Raw genomic sequence first — 19,722 nt, 5'->3', positions numbered from 1 at the left:
TTGGCAGCTTGAAACTCACGCTGGGCTCATGTGCATGTGTGCCTAAGACCCCGGGATGAGAATGGAGGAGAAGGAATTGTGGCGTGGCCATTCACCTGTGAGGTGATTTCTCACTTTCTGTCTCTCTCGTGCCCTTGTCTCTGGACAGTGCATGTACCGTCAGGCAAAAACCTCTCAGAAGAAAAAAAAATCAGAATCAGGAAGGAGTTTTACACAGAAATACTTTGAACTAACCACCCAAGTGAATTTAACTTTTATTAATTAATTACTTAAAATTGGTGTTTGGTATCCAATCACAGGTTTACTTAATTTTATATCCAGTTCTCTATCTTTCATTATTACCTCTCTTCTTAAAAAGAAATACGGTTTAAATTTCTAGATTTTCATCTTTCAAGAACAATGACAGTTAAGGATTTAAAAAAAGGGCAAGGAGGGACCAGCTGATGGCACATCGCTGGAGTCCCATGTAGCTGACCACAGTTCGAGTCCCAGACCCAGCGACTTAAAACTCATGCCTGGAGCATGTGTGAGTGCCCAAAATGCCGAGAGGAGAATAGAGAGGAAGGGATTGCGGCATGGCCATCACCCCTGGTGGGTGATTTCTTGCTTTTTGTCTCTCTATCTCTCTGGTGAGCACATGTATCCTAGAGCAAAAATCTCTCCAAAAAAAAAAAGAAAAAAGGAAAGGAAATGCCATGCCACGGTGCTGTGTACTAAGACGCGGGCTCCACACACTGGCACCACATGGGAGGTCCCAGTTTGCTGCCTGTTGTAAAAGCCAGACATGGTGGCCTGTGCCTGTGATCCCAGCAATGCAGGAAGTGAAGCCGAGAAGATCTTGAGCTCTAGGCTGGCCGGGGCAACACAGTGAGACTGGTGGAACCAGCAGATGACATAATGATCACATCACTCAACTCCCGTATAGTTGACCATGGTTCCAGTCCCAGACATGGTGGCTTAAACTCAACTGGGTGTGTGTGCATATGTGCCCAAAATCCCAAGAGGAGAACGGAAAAGGGATTGCAGTGTGACCATTCTCCCGGGGGGGAGGGGGTGATTTCTTGCTGTTTCTCTGGCAAGCACATGGACCCTATCAAAAATTTCTCTCTTAAAAAAAAACAACAACTCAGATGTGGGAAAAAACGTGTTTGGGAAATGCTATAAAAAGATGATTGGTTCCTAGTCTGTAGGCAAGATGGCTTAATGACTCAGACCAAGATAAAGTAGTTGGTAGCAAGAGTGAGAGAAGAGCAGCAGTGAGTAAGAGCTCTAGCTAGACACACTGGGTTAAATTCAGTTTAGCAACTTCTTAGCTTAAGGCACAGTTGTCTATAGAATAGTGGTAAAAATAACAGTACAGATAGAAAAATGCCTACCACTGAGATTATGTGCACAGTAAAGTTCCATTTAGAACATAGAAACTGTTATTACCTAGAAATTCTTTTCTATGGCAATTCTTGAGTAATGCAAAGTGGTAACCTATTCTCAAGAATTTTCTGAGCTTACCGGGGAGACAGTGCTATGGTTTGAATGTGTCCCCTTAAAATTTGTGTGTTAAAATTTGATGAGTTATTACAATGGAATTAGGAAGGTGGAAACTTAATAGGACTACAAGGTTAAAAGGTGGAGCATTTAACAAGTGGTTAGGCACCAGGGTGGGGCCCCATGATTGAGTCCTGGTGGGTTTATAAGGAGAGGCAATGAGACAGAAATTCTGTGCTCTGTTCAAGCTGCTGCCCTCTACTAAGGTATCTGCCAGCAAGAACACCGCCCCTGTACCTGGGACCTCCAAACTGGGAGCTAAATAAGTCTAGTAATTCTCATATGACAGATGAAGAAAGTGAGGTATCTACCTCAGACTCACTCAGGTAATTTTGCTATTAGCAACAGAACAGACTAGAACAGACAGCAAAATAATGCTAAAGAAAATGACCTCTTTGGGGCCGGCAGGTGGTGGGGCCCCATAGGCACTGGATTCCCACATGATTGACTGTGGTTCAAGTCCTGGGCCTGGTGACTTGCTTTGTCCCTTTCCCTTTCTCTCTCTCTCTGCCTCTCTCTCTGGTCAAATGAAAGAACTAATAATAACATGGAATTAAATAAATAATTCTTAAAAAAAAAAGATGACATCTTTGGGGTTCTTTTTCATATATTGGCAATATTGGAAATTTCTTAATGTGTCAAATTAGAGGGACTCATTCTTTATTACACAAAGTTCTTTCTATTCAATCCATTCATACATTATTGTATGCCTACCATGTTCCATGTCCCCAGTGAGGTCTTTTACTATATCTTAAAAGTAAAGTATTACAAGTCTCTAATAGGATGACAGTATTTGCTTTAAGAGAGGCAAAATTAAACAATATATTTTTAGATTTGAAGGGGCCAGCCAGTGGTATAGTGGTTAAAGTACCTGGATTTTGCATGGTGTACTGTGTTGTTTGAATCCTGGACCCAGCGGGTTGGAAAACATGCTAGGCATGTGTGTGTGCATGCCCAAAATCACAAGAAGAGAATGAAGAAAGGACTGTGGTGTGGACATCCTCCCTGGGGGATGCTTTTTCACATTCCCTCTTCTCTCTTTCTCCAGCAAGCACACATGCCCTCTAACAAATTAAAAAAAAAAAAAATCAGGCCAACTTCTGGCATAGTACTAAGATATTGCTCAAGAGAAGCTGGATCCCATGTGGTGACTGTTTCAGGTCCCAAGCCTGATCCACCTGAAGCATGCTGGACATGCGTGCTTGAGTATCCAATATCTGATGTGCTAGAGGACTAGAGAAAGGGATTGTGGCATGACCAGATCAAGTAAAGGGTGCTCATCTCTCTCTCTCTCTCTCTCTCTCTCACACACACACACACACACACACACACACTCATGTGTGCAAGCAAATGCTCTATTATGAAACAAGTATCAGCAAATAAATGATAAAATTCAGGCTGGTGGGTCTTTGTGAGAAGGCAGGGAGATGAGCTAGGGAAGGCTCACATAGGGAAATGATAGAATAGCATTGGTAACAGCTGAGGTTTCTAAGTTGGCTGATGGGTTCATGTTCATTTTATGATACTGGTCACATACATACATACATACTATATAGTAAGAAATTAAGATAGTGAGTCATAGTCTCTACACAATTCAATGCTATTTTAGTTTTGAGTGCCAGGTATTCTTTTTTTTTTTAATTCTTTTATTTAACTTCCTTCCTTCCTTTCTTTATTTAAGTATGACCAGAGTGAGAGAGAAAGAGACGGGAAAAGAGAAAGCAAGCCGCCAGGTCTGGGACTTAAACAGTGGTCGGCCATGTGGGAGTCCAGTGCCCTTAATCATCATGCTACCTGCTGACCCTGGGTGCCAGGTATTCTAAAGCTGTTACATGTGTTAAAATTTTTATCTTCACAACAACTGCTTGTATTAGATACAACATTTCTGACATTTATTGCATGAGAAAGGAGGCACAAAGAAATAACTTTCTCAGGTTTGCAAAGCTAACATATGACAAATTTGGAATATAAATTCAGGCAGAACAGATCCCCAATCCAGGATCAAGGTTTACATATGTTTTCACAGAATAACTATGGAATGATGAATTCATTACTGACAACAGTGGTTATTTCTGAGAAGGGAACTGGGGGATTGGAGATTTAGGGTTATTAATAAGAAACGCGTTTCATTGTTGAAGTAAAAAAATTAGATTTGGCATTAGACATAAAAATGATACATGGTCAGGGCCAGCAGGGAGCATGGTGGTTAAGACACTGGACTCCCATATGTCTGACTGTGGTTCAAATCCCAGACTGGTGGCTTGAAAAATCAAACAGGTAAGTGTGTGTATGCCCAAAATCTCAGGAGAATGGAGGAGAAGGGATTGCAGCATGGCTATACCCCTGGAGGGTAATTTCTCAATTTCCCTCTCACTGTCTCTGTCTCTCTGTAGCAAGCACTATGCTCTCTGTGACAAAAACCTTTAAAAAAAAAAGGAAGAAGTAAAATTATCATTTGTATACTCCTAGAAAAGTAAAAAAATCAGGCAAAGACTATCACATGTAGAGGTCTTTAAGGAGGCTGAATACAAAATTAGTTTCATTTAACTAAAAGAAACTAGTTAAATACCAGAAAAAAAACCTATCTCATTTACAATAATAACAAAAAAGATAAAAATGCCAATTCTTCTGATTATTCTATAAAGTAAAAAAATATATATCACCAGCACTTTTTCTTTTTTATTTTAATGGTGATAGGAGGGAAACTATACAAGCTAATTCTTTTTATTTTTCTTAAGAATTATTTATTTAATTTTATAATTATTTAAAAATTTGCTGCCGGGTACATGCACTCACCAAAGAGAGACAGACAGAGAGGGAGGGGGAGGGAAAGTAAGAAAGCAAGTGGCCAGGTCTGGGACTCAACCTGTGGTCTGCCATGTGGGAGTCTGACACCTTAACCACCATGCCACCTGCTGGCTCCTATACAAACTAATTCTAAAGATCTCAAAAATTTAAAAATAAGAAGAGCAAGGAAAATTCTAGGGGAAGAGATAGTAGGGTTAGTCCAATAAACTATTAAAGTATATTATAAAACTAGATTAGGCTAGCTCCGTGGTACAACAGTTAAGGGAGTGGGACAGGAACAACTGTATGGTTCAAATCCTGGCCTTGGTTGCTTGAAAAACACACTGAACGCATCTGTGTGTATGTCTAAAATCCCAACAGGTTAGAAAAATAGAAGAGAAGGGATTTTGGTGTGACCACACCTCACTAGGGGGTGCAATCTCTCTCTCTCTCTCGAGTGTACATACCCTCTGGTATAAAGAAGAAAGTCAATGAAAAAAAGAAAAAGCAAAGAAACAAAACAAAACAAATACTAGATTTCAAACTATAAATGAAAAGATGGTGTTAAGACAATGGCTATCAATTTGGAAAAAATTAGTTATATCCATATTTCATATGTATTGCTATGATAAATTTCAGAGGAACTAAAGATATAAATATAAAAACAGAAAACCACAAAAATGTTAAATCATGAGTGAATTTACAAAATCAATTCGAAACAAGGAATGTTTTTAACCATGACATAAAAATACAGAAGACACATAAAGTAAAAAAATATATATAAACTATTGTTGTGAGGAAACAACTTACCACAAAGTCAATAGTTACATGACAAAACAGGAAAAAATTTGCACTGTATTACAGAAAAACTATTTCACAAACACATAAAAGAGCTTCTACAAAGCAATAGGAAAATAAATAACCAAACAAAAAATAGTATAAAAATGGGCAATTCTCAGGATAGAAATTACAAGTGGGGACCGGCAGATGGCATAATGGTAACGTTGTTGTACTCAAATAGTTGACCTGTTCAAGTCTTGGACCCAGTGGCTTAAAACTCAAGCTGGGCGTGTGTGTGTGTGCGCACGCGTGCATGTGCGTATGAATGCCCAAAATTCCGAGAGGAGAATGGAGGAGAAGGAATTGTGCTATGATTATCTCTTGGGCGTGATTTCTCACTTTCTATCTCTCTGTCTCTGTCTTTCCAGCTAGCACACATACCCTATGGCAAAAATCTCTCTAAAAAAAAAAGAAAAGGAATTACAAATGGTGAGACCAGCAGATAGTATAATGGTTATGTCATTAGATTCCCACATGGCCAACCACAGTTCAAAAGTTTGAAACTCATGCTGAGCACATGTGTGTGCGTATCCAAAATCCCAAGAGGAAAATGGAGAAGGGATTGCTGTGTGGCCATTGGCCCTGGGGTGTGTGGGGGTAATTTCTTGCTTTCTGACTCTGTTACTCCAGTGAAAGCATGTGTCCTATAGCAAAAATCTCTCTCTAAAAAAATAAAAAGACAGAAATTACGAATGGCTCTTACACATGGGCAAAGGCTGGAAACACCTGAAAGGTTCAGTAAGAGGCCTGGTGTGGGCCAGCTGCGGGGGCACAGTGGAGATGAAACACTCGGCAGTAATAAAGCCACAGGGGAAGGTCCCAAGTTTGCAAATGTGGCATCAACTAGGGAATGTGGATAAGGATATTTTGAACAACTCTTGCAACTTTTCTCTCTAAGTGTGAAATAATTTCAAAATAAAACATCTTTAAAAAAGGATATGGTGGGCCAGGAGGAGGCATGGTGGTTAAGGTGCTGGACTTCCACATGGCCAGCCAGGGTTCAAGTACTGGACCTGGTGGTGTGCTTTCTCACTTTCTCTCTGTCTCTGCTTTCTCTCTCTTTTTCTGGTAAGTGCACATGCCCTGTAGCAAATTAAAATAATAATTATAACAGTAATAAATACAAATAAAAAAGTAATTCTTTACAAAAAAGAAATGATTTTTTTTGGGTAGAGGTTTTTGCCTTAGGACTTGTGTGCTCACTGGAGAGAGAGAGACAGAGACAGTGAGAATGAAAGTGATAAATCACCCATCCCCCTCACACCAGGGAAGATGGTCATGCTGCAACCTCTTCTTCTCCACTCTCCTCCCAGGACCTTGGGCGGGTGGACACACACAAACACAAACATATACACCCGTGCATATGCATGCCCAGCTTGAGTTTCAAGCCTTTTGGTCTAGTGGCCATGTGGGAGTACAACAATGTAACTGCTATGCCATCTGCTGGCCCAAAATGACTTTATTAATTATCTGCCCAGTGGTTTGGAGACAGTTTTCAAAATAATGGTTAACAAAACAATAATTGTTTAATAATAGACTAAAATTCCATATCTTGGAGTGTACTGAAGAAGGGCTGAATGAGATGCACTTTTCTTTTATTTTTTAAAGTTTTTTGTTGTTGTTTTGTAGGACCTGTATACTCATCAGAAAAAGAGAGAAAGAATAAGTGAGAAATCACCCCCCCCAGAGGGGTGGTCACACTACAATCCCTTCTTCTTCATTCTCCTTTCAGAAATTTGGGCATGCACATAGGTGCCCAGTATGACTGTCAGGCCACAGGGTCCTGGACTTGAACTGTATAGTCGGCCATGTGGGTTCCACGCCACCTGCTGGCCCTTATATGCATTTTTTAACCCCAAAGGTTTTCTGAGTGCATCTATTTATAGAAACACTAGACTTCACCTCAAAAAGATCAACTTGCATATCTTAAGATTCCTTAGCAGATTTATTCTTTGGAGAAAAAAATTATTCACTACTTATATTTGAAATGTAAAGGAAACCTATAGGCAATATATAAGTAATTAGCATGTTCATGTTGCCTTTGAAAAAAGTGAATACTTCTATTATGTCAGGATTTACTCAGCCTGTTTAAAACATTACACAAAACAAGAACAGGCTAATAAAGCACTGTTTTTGGCAGCAATACTAATTCTATGCCATGAGTCAGATTAACCTCGTAACAAAAATCGAAGAGATAAACATTGTATTGGTTTGTAAAATAATTAAAAAAAAATAACATGCCAAACATTCAAAATGAAACTAGTGATGTAAAAAAAAATAAAAACTATGGGGGCTGGCAGGTGGCATGGTTCGAGTTCTGGATCTGGTGGCTTGCATTCTCACTTTCTCTCTCTCACTCTCTCTCTGTCCCTCTCTGGTCAAGTGAAAATAAATAAAGTTAAATAAAAATAATTCTTTTTTTTTTTGGAGAGGTTTTTGCCATAGGGTGCATGTGCTCGCTAGACAGACAGAGACAGACAGACAGACAGAAAGCGAGAAATGACCCCCGGAGGGATGGCCACGCTGCAATCCCTTCTCCTCCATTCTCCTCTCGGGATCTTGGGCATGCACGCACACGCACCCAGCGTGAGTTTTAAGCCACTGGGTCTGGAACACGAACCACGGTCGACTACATAGGAGTCCAGTGACATAGCCATTACGCTAACTGCTGGTCCCAATAAAAATAATTCTTTAAAAAAAAGGAAAAAAATATGAGTTAAATAAAAGTAGTTTGGTGGAAATTTTCAACACTTCCTTTTTACCTAGCAGCATAAAACAGTCTGATTCATGACCATTAAATAATGGCGTTTAATACACTTAGATCCCTATTTAAATCAACATGTAGGGACTAATTCTATCACTTGTACATCCTTTCTAAATGTCTGGAGTATTTTATCTTAAAGGAAAACTCAGGGTCTGGCCTCTGACTATCAAATTCATTCTTTTATTATAGTAGAGGTTATAAATGTTTTTCTAATAACAGAAAAATATTATCAAATTTTAGCCCTTCATTTTAGTTTTTAAAAAAGGAAGTATGATTCATTAAATTTTCAAATCATATTCATTTTTTTTGGCCTTTTTTTGGGTATAGGGTATGTATGCTCACAAGAGAGAGAGAGAGAGGGAGAGATAGAGAGAGAGAGATCACCCCGTGGGGGATGGATATGCTGCAATCCCTTTTCTTTCATTCTCCTCTTGGGGTTTTGGTGACATATGCACACGTGCCCAGACAAATCATAATCATTTTTAATTTACAAAATAAGAGCCTACACTTTGTATTCAGTGCCAATTGGTAAATATAAATTCAATGTTTTCTAAATATGAAAACAAGAAAGTTTTGTAAAGTTACTTTCATCATGCAGACAAGAAATCCACCTAAATAAAATTCTATCAGAATGGAATCAGCATGCTTGAGAAGCATATGCTAAAGAAGTTCTTCACAGATACCTTTTTTATCTGTATTTCTTCGTAGCAGTTTGTCCACCTGAGAAATGGCCTCTTCCCAGCAATTGTTGCTTGCTTGAACATGGGGCTGAATCAACTTCAGTTTCTGTTCTAGGATTTGATAAGACTCTGACACTAGTTCTTGTGTTTCTTTAGTACAAACAAGCTTTTCAAGTTCGTCTTCAAGAATGATTACCCTAAGTGATAAAGAAAAACAGAAACAGATTTCTAAGATAATAGAATCTATAATTTACAAGGCTTATTTAAAAAAAATTAACTTTAGGGCCAGCCCTATGTTCTGGTGGTTAAGAAAGTCAGATCCCACCTGGCTGACTGCATGGTTTGAATCCCAGTTCTGGCAGCTTGAAAAACTGCGTGTATGACCACACTCCACTGGGGGGTGCTATGTCTATCCCTTCCCTGTAAGCACGCAAACCCTCTAGAAAAATACCTACATGATGAAAAAAAATTGTGGAGGTAAATGATGGTGATAGTTGTAAAACAATGTTAAGTACTTAATATCATTGATCTGTACACTTGAAAATGCTTAACCATTTTGTTATGTGTATACCACAATTTTTAAAAAAAGCTTATAGAGAACATCATATATTTATTTGACAAATATTTCTGGCATATATATTAGACATTTTATGAGCTGAAATGAGAACTTGAACTCATTTCCTATTTATAAAAAATGGTAACTAAATTGGAAATTTCACATGTATGTAAAAAAAAACCACAGTATCATAAAAAGCTAAAACTAACATTTTATTTCCATTTTACAGATAAGAAATTAGGTCTAGAGAGCTGAATAACCTTTCCCAGAGTCACAAAGGTGGTAAGCTATAAAGCTGGGCTGAACCCAAGCACAAAAGAGTAACACCACGAAGAGGTACAGAGCATCATGAGATTCAGAAGAGGGGGATTTTACTGCAAGCTCTGGGTACGGAGAGGGGAAGCTAAGGAAGAGGGACTCTGATGGTAGCATTGAAGGACAATAAAATTTGAGCTTGTACAAAAGATGAGGAAAGTCATTCTAGGTAGAACAAGGAAAAAGGCATTTCCACAGTTTGCCTCAACTGAAGAAAAGGAGTGAGAAATACAGATAGCGATGCAGCCCATAGCCAGGCTGTGGCAACCCTTTCTAGAGAGTGTTCTGTACAGACCTCAGCCTGAGCTCCTGTAGTCTGTAACCTCTGAAAATGTTTAGTTAAGTGAGAAGGTAATATTAAGTCGTGAGAAAAAAGCCATGAAGTATTTTCTATACAAAAATGCATCATAAGTTTTGAGATGACTCAATATATTCTTTGGTAACATTAACCTGGCTGTGCACACTCTGGAGGCAGCAAGAACGGTATGAGGTCAATGGTTAGGGCCAGCAGATGGCATAATGGTTATGTGGCTGGACTCCCAGATAGCCAACCCAGACTTGGAGACTTGAAAATTTCTCTAAAAAAAAAAAAAAATTCATGGCATGCTATATTCTTAGATAGGTAGTAGTATACATCAAATATTCCATTTTTTAAAAAAAGAATTATTATTTATTTATTTATTAATTATTATTATTCACATGAGTTATGCCAGAGAGAAAGTAAGAGAGGGAGAATTAGAAAGCAAGCCGCCAGGTCCAGGACTCGAACAGTAGTCAGCCATGTGGGAATTCCAGCACCTTAACCACCTTGCCACCTGCTGGTCCCATCATCAAATATTCCATTTTAGACTCAGCTGTGGTACTGTGTGCCAAGGCCATTTTGGAGGCCTGGGTTCAATTCCCAGTCCACGCGAAAAAGCTAGGTGTAGTACACGCCTGTAGTCCCAGCTACTGGGGAGACTAAGGTAGGAGGATGGCAACATAGTTAATACTCCGCTGAAACAAGACATGGACACTCACAGAATACTCTATTTATTTATTTTTTAGTTTGTTATCAGGTGTGTGTACTTGCTAGTGAAAGAGAGAGAGAGAGAGAGAGAGAGGGAGAGGGAGATAGAGAGAGAAGGCACCCTCCAGGGGTACAGCCATGTCATAATCCTTTCTCCTCCACTCTCCTCTCAGGACTTTGGGCATGCACACACATGTGCCTGGCATGCTTTTCAAGCTGTGGGCCTGGGACTTGATCTGTGCAATTGGCCATATGGGATCCAAACACCTTAAACTCTATGTCACTTGCTGGCCAAGAATATTCCATTTTAAAACAGGACACATATGTCCCATGCATAATCCACAATCAGCACCCAAGGTTCAAAGCTCCTCTTTTTCATGATGAGGTCCACCCAGTGTAACATTCTTCCCTGAGCCATTTTTCCTCACTCTAATGTGTTATAATATGTCCTGTATCTATCTACCGTTCTTTCTTTCTGAATTATTTATTTAGTTTTATTAATTATTATTGTTGTTTTCAAATTTAAAGGAGAGAAAAAAAAGAGAAAGCAAGCCAGGTCTGGGACTCAAACCACAGTCACCCATGTGGGAGTCCAGCGCCATGACCACCACACCACCTCCTAATCCCATCCCTGTAAATTTCTAATTCTATTACCAAAAATTCCTTGGTGATGCTGTCTTCGCCTAATACAATCTTTCACTAAATTCTTATTTTCCCCAGAAATGACTCAATTTTGCCCACTCACGTCATGAATGGCTTTATCTCCCAAATTCTCTGTGAGAAACATGGCTAGAAGTCAGGTCATCATTCACCTGAATTCTAAAACGGCAGATGTAGACCACTGGAACACACCAGCATCCTAGGTTTTTTCTTTTCTTTTTTGGAGAAGTTTTTTTCCTTTTTTTTTTCGGATTTTTTGGAGAAGTTTTTTGCTATAGGGCGCGTGTGCTCGCCAGAAAGACAGAGAGAGACAGAGAGATAGAAAGAGAGAAATCACCCCCCAGGGGGGATGGACACGCTGCAATCCCTTCTCCTCCATTCTCCTCCTGGGATCTTGGGCACGCACGCACCTGTGCCCAGCGTGAGTTTAAGCCACCGGGTCCAGGACTCGAACTATGGTTGACTACAGAGGAGTCCAGTGTCATAGCCATTACACTAACTGCTGGTCCCAATTTTTTTTTTTTTTGGAGAGGTTTTTGCTATAGGGTACGTGCGCTTGTCAGAAAGACAGAGAGAGACAGAGCAAGAGAAAGAGAGAAATCACCCCCCGGCGGATGGCCATGCCACAATCCCTTCTCCTCCATTCTCCTCTGGGGATCTAGGGCACGCACGCACATGCGATTGGCATGAATTTAAGCCACCGGGTCCGGGACTTGAACCACTGGTCGACTACATGGGAGTTCAGCAACATAGCCATTACGCTAACTGCTGGTCCCATCCTAGTTTTTTTCACTGTCACTAAACCCCACCCTTTACACTACCCTTATAACTACCTATCCCAGTCCTTGAACTAATGGTTAAAAACTTTTATCTTCTTGAAATGTCTTTGCAATCTGAAGTTCCTATTCTTGTATATCATATCCTCCCTCATTCCTAGTTAAACTAGCTTTCTGATTTTGCTGATATGCCAAATCCCTTCCATCCATTTTCTTATCCTATAAAATTAATTGCTGCCCTCTCAATTACGACCTATCAACTCATTAAATCCTGGTGGCCTTCCTGATTATCAACACGACATGAATTCAGTCATTCTTTTGATTCAGTCCTACACAATCACTGTTAGAGAAAAATTTCATTGGAAATGATTATATTCAAATATTACATGCATGGATTCAATTTTTAAACTTAAAAAGTTCCAAGAAGAAAATAGTATTTTTCTTTCCTTTTAAAAATATAATTATTAATTAGTTATTATTTCTAAAATTTAGTATAGGGCATGTGTGTTCACCAGAAAACTAAATAGAAAGAGTGAGAGAAAGTGAGAAAGCAAGCTGTCAGGTCTGGGACTCAAACTGTGGTTGGCTATGTGGGAATCCAGTGCCCCAAAATACCATGCCGCCTGCTGGCCCCGAAAACAGTATTTTTCAATTGATAAAAGACATAAGAAAACGGGATGAGCAGTTAGCGTAATGGATATGTCGCTGGACTCCCACGTAGTCGACTGTGGTTCGCGTCCTGGACCCGGAGGCTTAAAACTCATGCCGGGCGTGTGGGCGTGTGTGCGTGCCCAAGATCCCGACAGGAGAATGGAAGAGAAGGGATTGCGGTGTGGCCATCCCCCCTGGGATGGTGATTTCTCACTTTCTGTCTGTCTCTCTCGTCTGTCTGGCAAGCGCACACGCCCTATAGCAAAAAGCTCCCCCTCCTCCCCAAAAAAGACATAAGAAAATGTGACATAAAAATTAGGAAATGAAGGAATAGTACAAAGAATACCACGCAATATACAAGAGCAACAAATATAAATCATAAACCCTATATTTTACTATTCAGCTAGGACCAAAAACATGTCCTATTCCATAGAAGTTCTAAATCTGCTGCAATTTATTTAGAAAAGTAGCAATATACTACTTTTCATCTGTACATAACAATTACTCTTACATTGTTCTAGTGCTGGTAGATATTAGAATACTTTCAGACGGCAGGTTCCATCATTAAGAGCCCGACCTCAGAAAAGTCCCTATAGCCTTCTGGATAAGGGAGCCAGATCCCACATGCTAACTGAAGTTTGGATCCCAATCCCACAGGCTTGAAAAACACTGGACATCTCGACAGGATGAAGAAATGGAGGAAAGGGCATAGCATGATCGTGTCCCACTGGGAGTGCTTTCTCCCTCTCTGGTAAGCACACGCAGACCCTCTGGCAATTAAAAAAAGAAAAAAGAGAAGCTCATTCTTTATAACCTTCTTCATTTCAGCTCTCAAAGAGAACAAACAGTATCTGCATTTGTTCAATCTTTTAGGTTCTCTGTTAAAATCAGGAAAAGCAATATAAATGACTCCCCCAATTGTAGTACTTACAAATCATTGTTTCTCTGTTATATTCGTAGCTATAAACCATCCTTCAGGCTGCATGCATGTCTCATGTTTGTTTCTTCTTTCTACCTAGGACATAAGCCAACAACCACAATGGCACAAGAATGAAGCTTGCTAATCACGGGGACATTTCCTTATACGGCTTCTAAACTTACTCATTCAGTAATGCTTTCAGATGGAGCTGTAAGCTGCGCACTGCTGTGTGAACGTTATTCAGTTCTCTGGACTTCTGCTGAGTTTTACGCTGGGGTACTGACTGGTGCTGAGTTTCAAAGTACCGATAGAACTCATAGCTGCGCTTAAGCTCTTCCAGACAGGCAGAATGAGCATGAGGTAGACCTTGAGTCACATCAGATAAAATGCGATGAGGCAAAAGGGCTGGAGTAAGTAAGCGCCCAGGAGGTGAATTGGCTGCAGACAGTAAGAGGGCTAACCGTCTGAAGAACTCTGAGCTCTGTGCCACCCAGAGTTGGAACAAAACCTACAAAGAAGAGAGAAAAGGACATCATCAGGGAAAAATATTGGCCAGTGTTCAAAAAAAGCTACACATTTGCTTATCTTAGCTTCTCATATAAATTCTGCATTTTATTCTAAAAAAAAAGAATAGCTGAGATTGAACTAACTCCTTTGTTTTTTTAGAGATTTTTGCTATAGGATGCATGCGCTTGTTCACGCAGCAGTGTGCAGCTTACAACTCCATCTGAAAGCATTACTGAATGAGTAAGTTTAGAAGCCATATAAGGACATGTTCCCATGATCAGAGGGACAGAGAGACAGCAAGTAAGAAATCACTCCCCAGGGGGGATGGCAACGTTGCAATCCCTTCTCCATTCTCCTCTCAGGATCTTGGGCACGCATATGCATGTGCCTGATGTGAATTTTAAGCTGCTGGGTCTGGGACTGGAACTGCGGTCCACCAAGTGGGAATCCAATGACATTATCATTACTCTATCTGCTGATCCTGAACTAACTCTTAAGACTAGCCAAGAATGGGAACCAGCAGTTAGCGTAATGGCTATGTCGCTGGGCTCCCACGTAGTCGACTGTGGTTCACATCCCGGACCCAATGCTTAAAACTCACACCAGGCGCGTGTGCGTGTGTGCTCAAGATCCTGAGAGGAGTGCGAAAGGGTTTGGCGCGTTCCCCCCCCCCCCTGGGGGGGTGATTTCTCGCTTTCTGTCTCTCTGTCTCTGTCTGTCTGTCTGGTGAGCGCACATGCCCTATAGCGAAAAAACCTCTCAAAAAAAAAAAAAAAAGACTAGCCGAGAATGTTATATCGAATTACATACTCATAGTAGGTGAGAACCTCTGATCCCAGTATAAGAGAGAATGTCAGTATATTTATTTAATACAATTTTACCCCACATGGAAAATATTGATGGCACTGAATACATTTATTAGAAGAGAATCTTTTAAAAAACAATGATTCAATTTTATTTATTATCATTATTAGTTTTTAATTTGCTACAGGGCATGTGCACTCACCAGAGAGAGAAAGAGAGGGAGAGGGTGAGAAAGCAAGCCACTAGGTCTGGGACTCGGACCACTGTTGGCCATGTGGGAGTCCAGCACCTTAACCATTACACTACTTGCTGACTCCCAGAAGTGAATCTTGCTTTATAAATGATTTAAAAATATCGTACAGATAAGAAAATAAGACTTATTTATAATGGATATATATTATTCCAAAGAAATGAGTCACTGAAGGATTCAGAATTTGAGGTTTAAAATGAGACTATTATTCTGATCTAGGAATTGGCTAAAAAATTAACATAGAAATCAGTCCAAGAGTGATCATGCTTTCAGGAATGTCTGGCATGAGAAACTGCAAACCTATTCTTGAGAGACACACCCTGAATCCAGATACAGTCGCGTTCACAGTGAAGACAACTGCCCCAAAGCACACACATGAGAAAACAACCTAGGATATATGCTAGCAGACAACAAAGAGAGGATGACATGAAGCCATGTCATACAATTTACATTCCAATGATTCAAACCACAGAGGTATGATTTAGATAGTTTTACTAAATAAATGTTAAATTCTGCAAACAATTAAGATAATTTCATGTCAGTCTACTTTCTCATTAATTTATTTCAAGTGAGCAAGGACAAATTTCCAAGTTACTTAAGATACAATATCTAGGAATTCTGGAATATGAACAGTTTACTGGCAAGTCATCTTATTTAACCATTAAATGTGACTGCAATGATTTTTTTCTTTTATTCCTTTAGTTGTTCATTCAGAAAATATTTCTTTAGGATCTGCAATATGTCAGGCACTATTCAAAATGCTGATTATATAGCAGTGAACAAAAATTGTTTGAAGTCCCTACCCTGAAGGAGTTTATATTCATATGGGGGAGTAGATAGTAATCTGCAAGTAAGAGTGTTCCTTGCTTGATGGGCCAAGGAGAATAAATATACCAGAGAAGGAAAGGAAGTGTGCATGTGTGTGACCTCTGGGAGAACAGAAAGAGAGGGAGGAGAGGGAGGGCGTGGCAGGAAGTTTTCTAAAAAAGTGTCCCCTGAAGGAAGTAAATCACCTGAAGGGGATTATTGGGAGAGAAGGTGGCAGAGGGTTCAGGTGCAAAGACCTCTGGTTGGAGCACACACCTGAGGAACAGAAGGTCAGTGAGGCTGGAGCTAGGTAAGCAAGGGCAAGTGAGCAGAAGAGTGACCTTATCTCACTTAAACTTCAATAGGCTCGTTATGGCTGCTCTATCCAAGAGATTATAGGGATGTGGGAGCAGAAGCAGAGAAACCAGTTAGGAAGTGACTGTAATCATCAAGGTGAATGTTGATGGTAGCCTAGATCCACAGTCCAGTTATGAGGTGAGAAGTAGCTGAACTCTGGTTACATTGTAAAAGTATAACCACAATCTCCTGACTGACTGATATTGGAAGAGAAAGTGTTAACAAGGATGATTCCAACATTTTGGTCCAGGGAAACTGAAATAATCAAGTTAGCACAGCTTACTGCTGTTTCCTCCTCACCCTCCCTAATTTTCCATGTGTGTGTGTGTATGTGTGTCTTTTTTTGGACAAAGACTCACTGTGTTGCAATCCCCCTACTAGAGTCTCTGGAGTGGCAGAGACTACAGGTGCATGCCACCATCCTTGGCTCTTTTGTAGAGTCTCATTCTGCTGTCCACATCAGCCTTGAGCTCACGATCAACCAGCCTTGGCCTCTTACTGGAATCACACCACCACGCCCAACCCTCTTAGGTTGACCAGGAATCGAACGTGGACTGCCCATGTGGTCTCAGCCGGCCGAACACAGCATTTTAGCACTGCCTGATATCACAACTGGGTCTTATTGCTACTTTTTTTTTCTTTTGGAGAAGTTTTTGCTGTAGGGCGCATGCACTCACCAGAAAGAGATAAGCAGAGAGATAGAAAGTTAGAAATCACCCCCAAGGGAGGATGGCCACACGGCAATCTCTTCTCTTCCATTCTCCTCTCGGGATCTTGGGCATGCATCCACACGCACCCCGCGTGCCCAAGCCACTGGGCCTGGGACTCAAATTGCGGTTGACTATTTATTTGGGAATCCAGTGACATAGCCACCATACCAACTGCTGGTCCCTAGAGGTTTAATTTTTATGTAGCCAAGTATATCTTTTCATATACCTTTTAACATATGTTAAAAAAATTCTGTTCTAACAAGATTTTTCAAAGGCAGATGTAAATCTTGTTAAGTGTCTTATTCACACCACAATTGTCTAGTCATAAAATAATTCATTTTGTTTCCCTATTTTTTTTTTCCTTTGAAATTTCCAGAGCATGTATATGCTTGGTACAGAGAGAGCAAGACAAGCCCACAAAAAGGTGTGGTCACACCACAACCTTTTTCCCACCATTTTTCCATCCTGTTGGAATTTCAGACATATATGCCCATGCACCCAGCATGCTTTGCAAACGACCAGTGCTGGGACTTGAATTGCAGCCAGTCATATGGGATCTGGTTCCGATGCATAGCGCTTAAGTGCTGTGCTATGAGGCTGGCCTTTGGCTTCCTATTAAGAGGAATTTTACTTATCTCCAAACTCTAGTTTAAGGCACGGGCGCAATTCAAGCACATCTATCTCTTCTGCAGCCCATCCCTTCCACAGATGGATTACCTTCAATGCTGGCAGGCTGAAGCCATCTGTAAGGTTATGTGCTTCCTCTTCTGATATCTGCTCTTCACTCAGTCCAAGACCCAGCTCCTTAAAAGGCACCACACAGATGTAGTTGGTTACATTGTCACTCTCAGAGTTCAGGGGGTAGGTTAAATTAGGTTAAGGCAATCAACAAACCCTCTTCATTAAAACAAGAAGTTCAGTAAAACTGTCCTAAATTACATTTACTAATCCTTTATTTTGAACTTTTACATGAGGAGATTTACACCCCCCCCTTAAAAAAAAAAAAAGTCCCTTGTTCACATCACAACAATTTTTTCTATGATAATGAGAGAGACACAGACAAGCACCTCAGCTGGGTCTTATACCATGACTACTGTTATAGGTAGCAATAAGCCTATTCTACGTTTGTCATAGACTACTCTTGTCTGTCCCCTTCTTTACAATGTATGTTATGTCAATCAAAATTGCTTTGTTCCACTAGTTGTTTTTATAAGGAATTACACTCATATCTTTGATATTGAACCATATTTGCATTTCTGGCATATTCCTATTTGATCATATTATAATGATCTTTTGATTCATAACTTATAACTTATTTATTTACTTACTTATTTATTACTGCCCGAGGGATGTGTAATGACCAGAGGGGAGAGAGGGAGAGAGAGAAAGCACCGCTCAATAGGGTGTGGTCATGCCCCAATTCTTCCTCCTCTTCATCAGGATTTTGTGCACATACATGTGGCCTGGTATATCTTTCAAGTTGCTGGGTCCAAGACTTGAACCACAGTTGGCCACGTGGGCTCTGGCTCTCTTAACCACTGTATCACCCATAAATATTCTATTTAAATATTTTCTGTCTCTATTTGTGAGACTGGGCTATAGTTTCTATTCTTTGTTAATACATCATGTTTTGTTTGTTTGCTTGTTTGTTTGGAGAGATTTTTGCTATAGGGTGCATGCACTTGCCGGACAGACAGAAAGTGAGAAACCACCACCCCTGGGGGGATGGCCGCACTGTGATCTCTTCTTCTCCATTCTCCTCTTGGAGATGCTCATGCGCCTGGCCTGAGTTTTAAGCCTCCGAGTCTGGGATTCAAATCACAGTCAACTACATAGGAGTTCAGAGACAGCCATTATGTCAACTGCTGGTACCAAGGTTAAAGTATTTTCACAAATATGACATTGGGGAGTTTTTTTAAACCTTTTCTCTGGTCTGAAAAAAATCATTCTAATTATAGGAACCATCTTGACTTGGTAATTAAAATTTCTTTTGTTCATTAATTCTTGAATAGGTGACATATTCAACAAGATTCAAAATTCATGAGGTATTAAGGGGTACAGTGAAAACTGCTTCCCACAGTTTAGCCTTAGCTGTTTTAGCTCTCTTTTCCAAAGACAAAGGCTATTTGTAAGGTTATGTATATTTTTGAGTATACTTCAAGATATTTAATGCACATCTATATAAATGCAAATCTAAACACATGTACGTGTATCTTGTGATATGTATGTATAAACACACACATGCACAAAGACATACATATGTATTTATCTCCACATAAACACAGTCCCTTTTATGCACAAATGTAAGGAAATAAAAAACACTGTTCTGTGCACTTTGCTACCTTTTATCACTTCACATAAGTTGGAGATCATTCCATAGCAGAGTACCTGCTGGTCCCTAATCTCTTAAATTTTAAAGTTCTTCTCAGGTCAGTTTTAAAGATTTGTATTTTGATAAGAAATGAACCATTTCCCCCTACATTTTCTAAGGTGGTGTCACAGAGGTGCATATAGTGGGATCTTCAAAAAGTTTGTGAAAATGTGTACTATGAAAAAACTATAACATGTATGGATTTCATTTCTTTCCCACTGAAATAAACTTGTACTTTGTTTTTGCCTTTACTCTGATCAGGCATAAAAGGGTTTACATAACCTTACTGGTCATTTCAGAGAAATCACTGGTGGGTTCTTTTTCACTTTAATTCCATAAGGGTTCTCGAACAGAGTGTGATCATACCTGCCTCTGAATCTTACTTTACACTCCCACCTCCACCTTACCGGGCTCCTG

The 19,722-nt window shown here is 40.0% G+C and overlaps 1 protein-coding gene across 7 annotated transcripts in view; it reads right to left on the bottom strand.

The window, feature by feature from the left end:
* Window positions 1–19,722, bottom strand: part of VEZT (vezatin, adherens junctions transmembrane protein) — a 90,867-nt gene that overhangs the window by 9,256 nt on the left and 61,889 nt on the right. For all 7 annotated transcript variants that reach the window (XM_014590264.1, XM_006154867.2, XM_027774346.1 and 4 more), the window contains 3 exons: window positions 17,652–17,799; window positions 13,682–14,007; window positions 8,617–8,810 (listed from right to left, as the gene is read on the bottom strand). In XM_014590264.1, the coding sequence (XP_014445750.1) occupies window positions 8,617–8,810; window positions 13,682–14,007; window positions 17,652–17,799 (668 nt within the window). The remainder of the gene's footprint in view (window positions 1–8,616; window positions 8,811–13,681; window positions 14,008–17,651; window positions 17,800–19,722) is intronic.

The sequence above is a fragment of the Tupaia chinensis genome, unplaced genomic scaffold, assembly GCF_000334495.1.
Source record: "Tupaia chinensis unplaced genomic scaffold, TupChi_1.0 Scaffold000423_1, whole genome shotgun sequence".
NCBI classification, from domain to species: Eukaryota; Metazoa; Chordata; class Mammalia; order Scandentia; family Tupaiidae; genus Tupaia; species Tupaia belangeri.
Note: the sequence above shows the minus strand (reverse complement) of the source record. Positions and strands in the feature narration are given on the sequence as shown.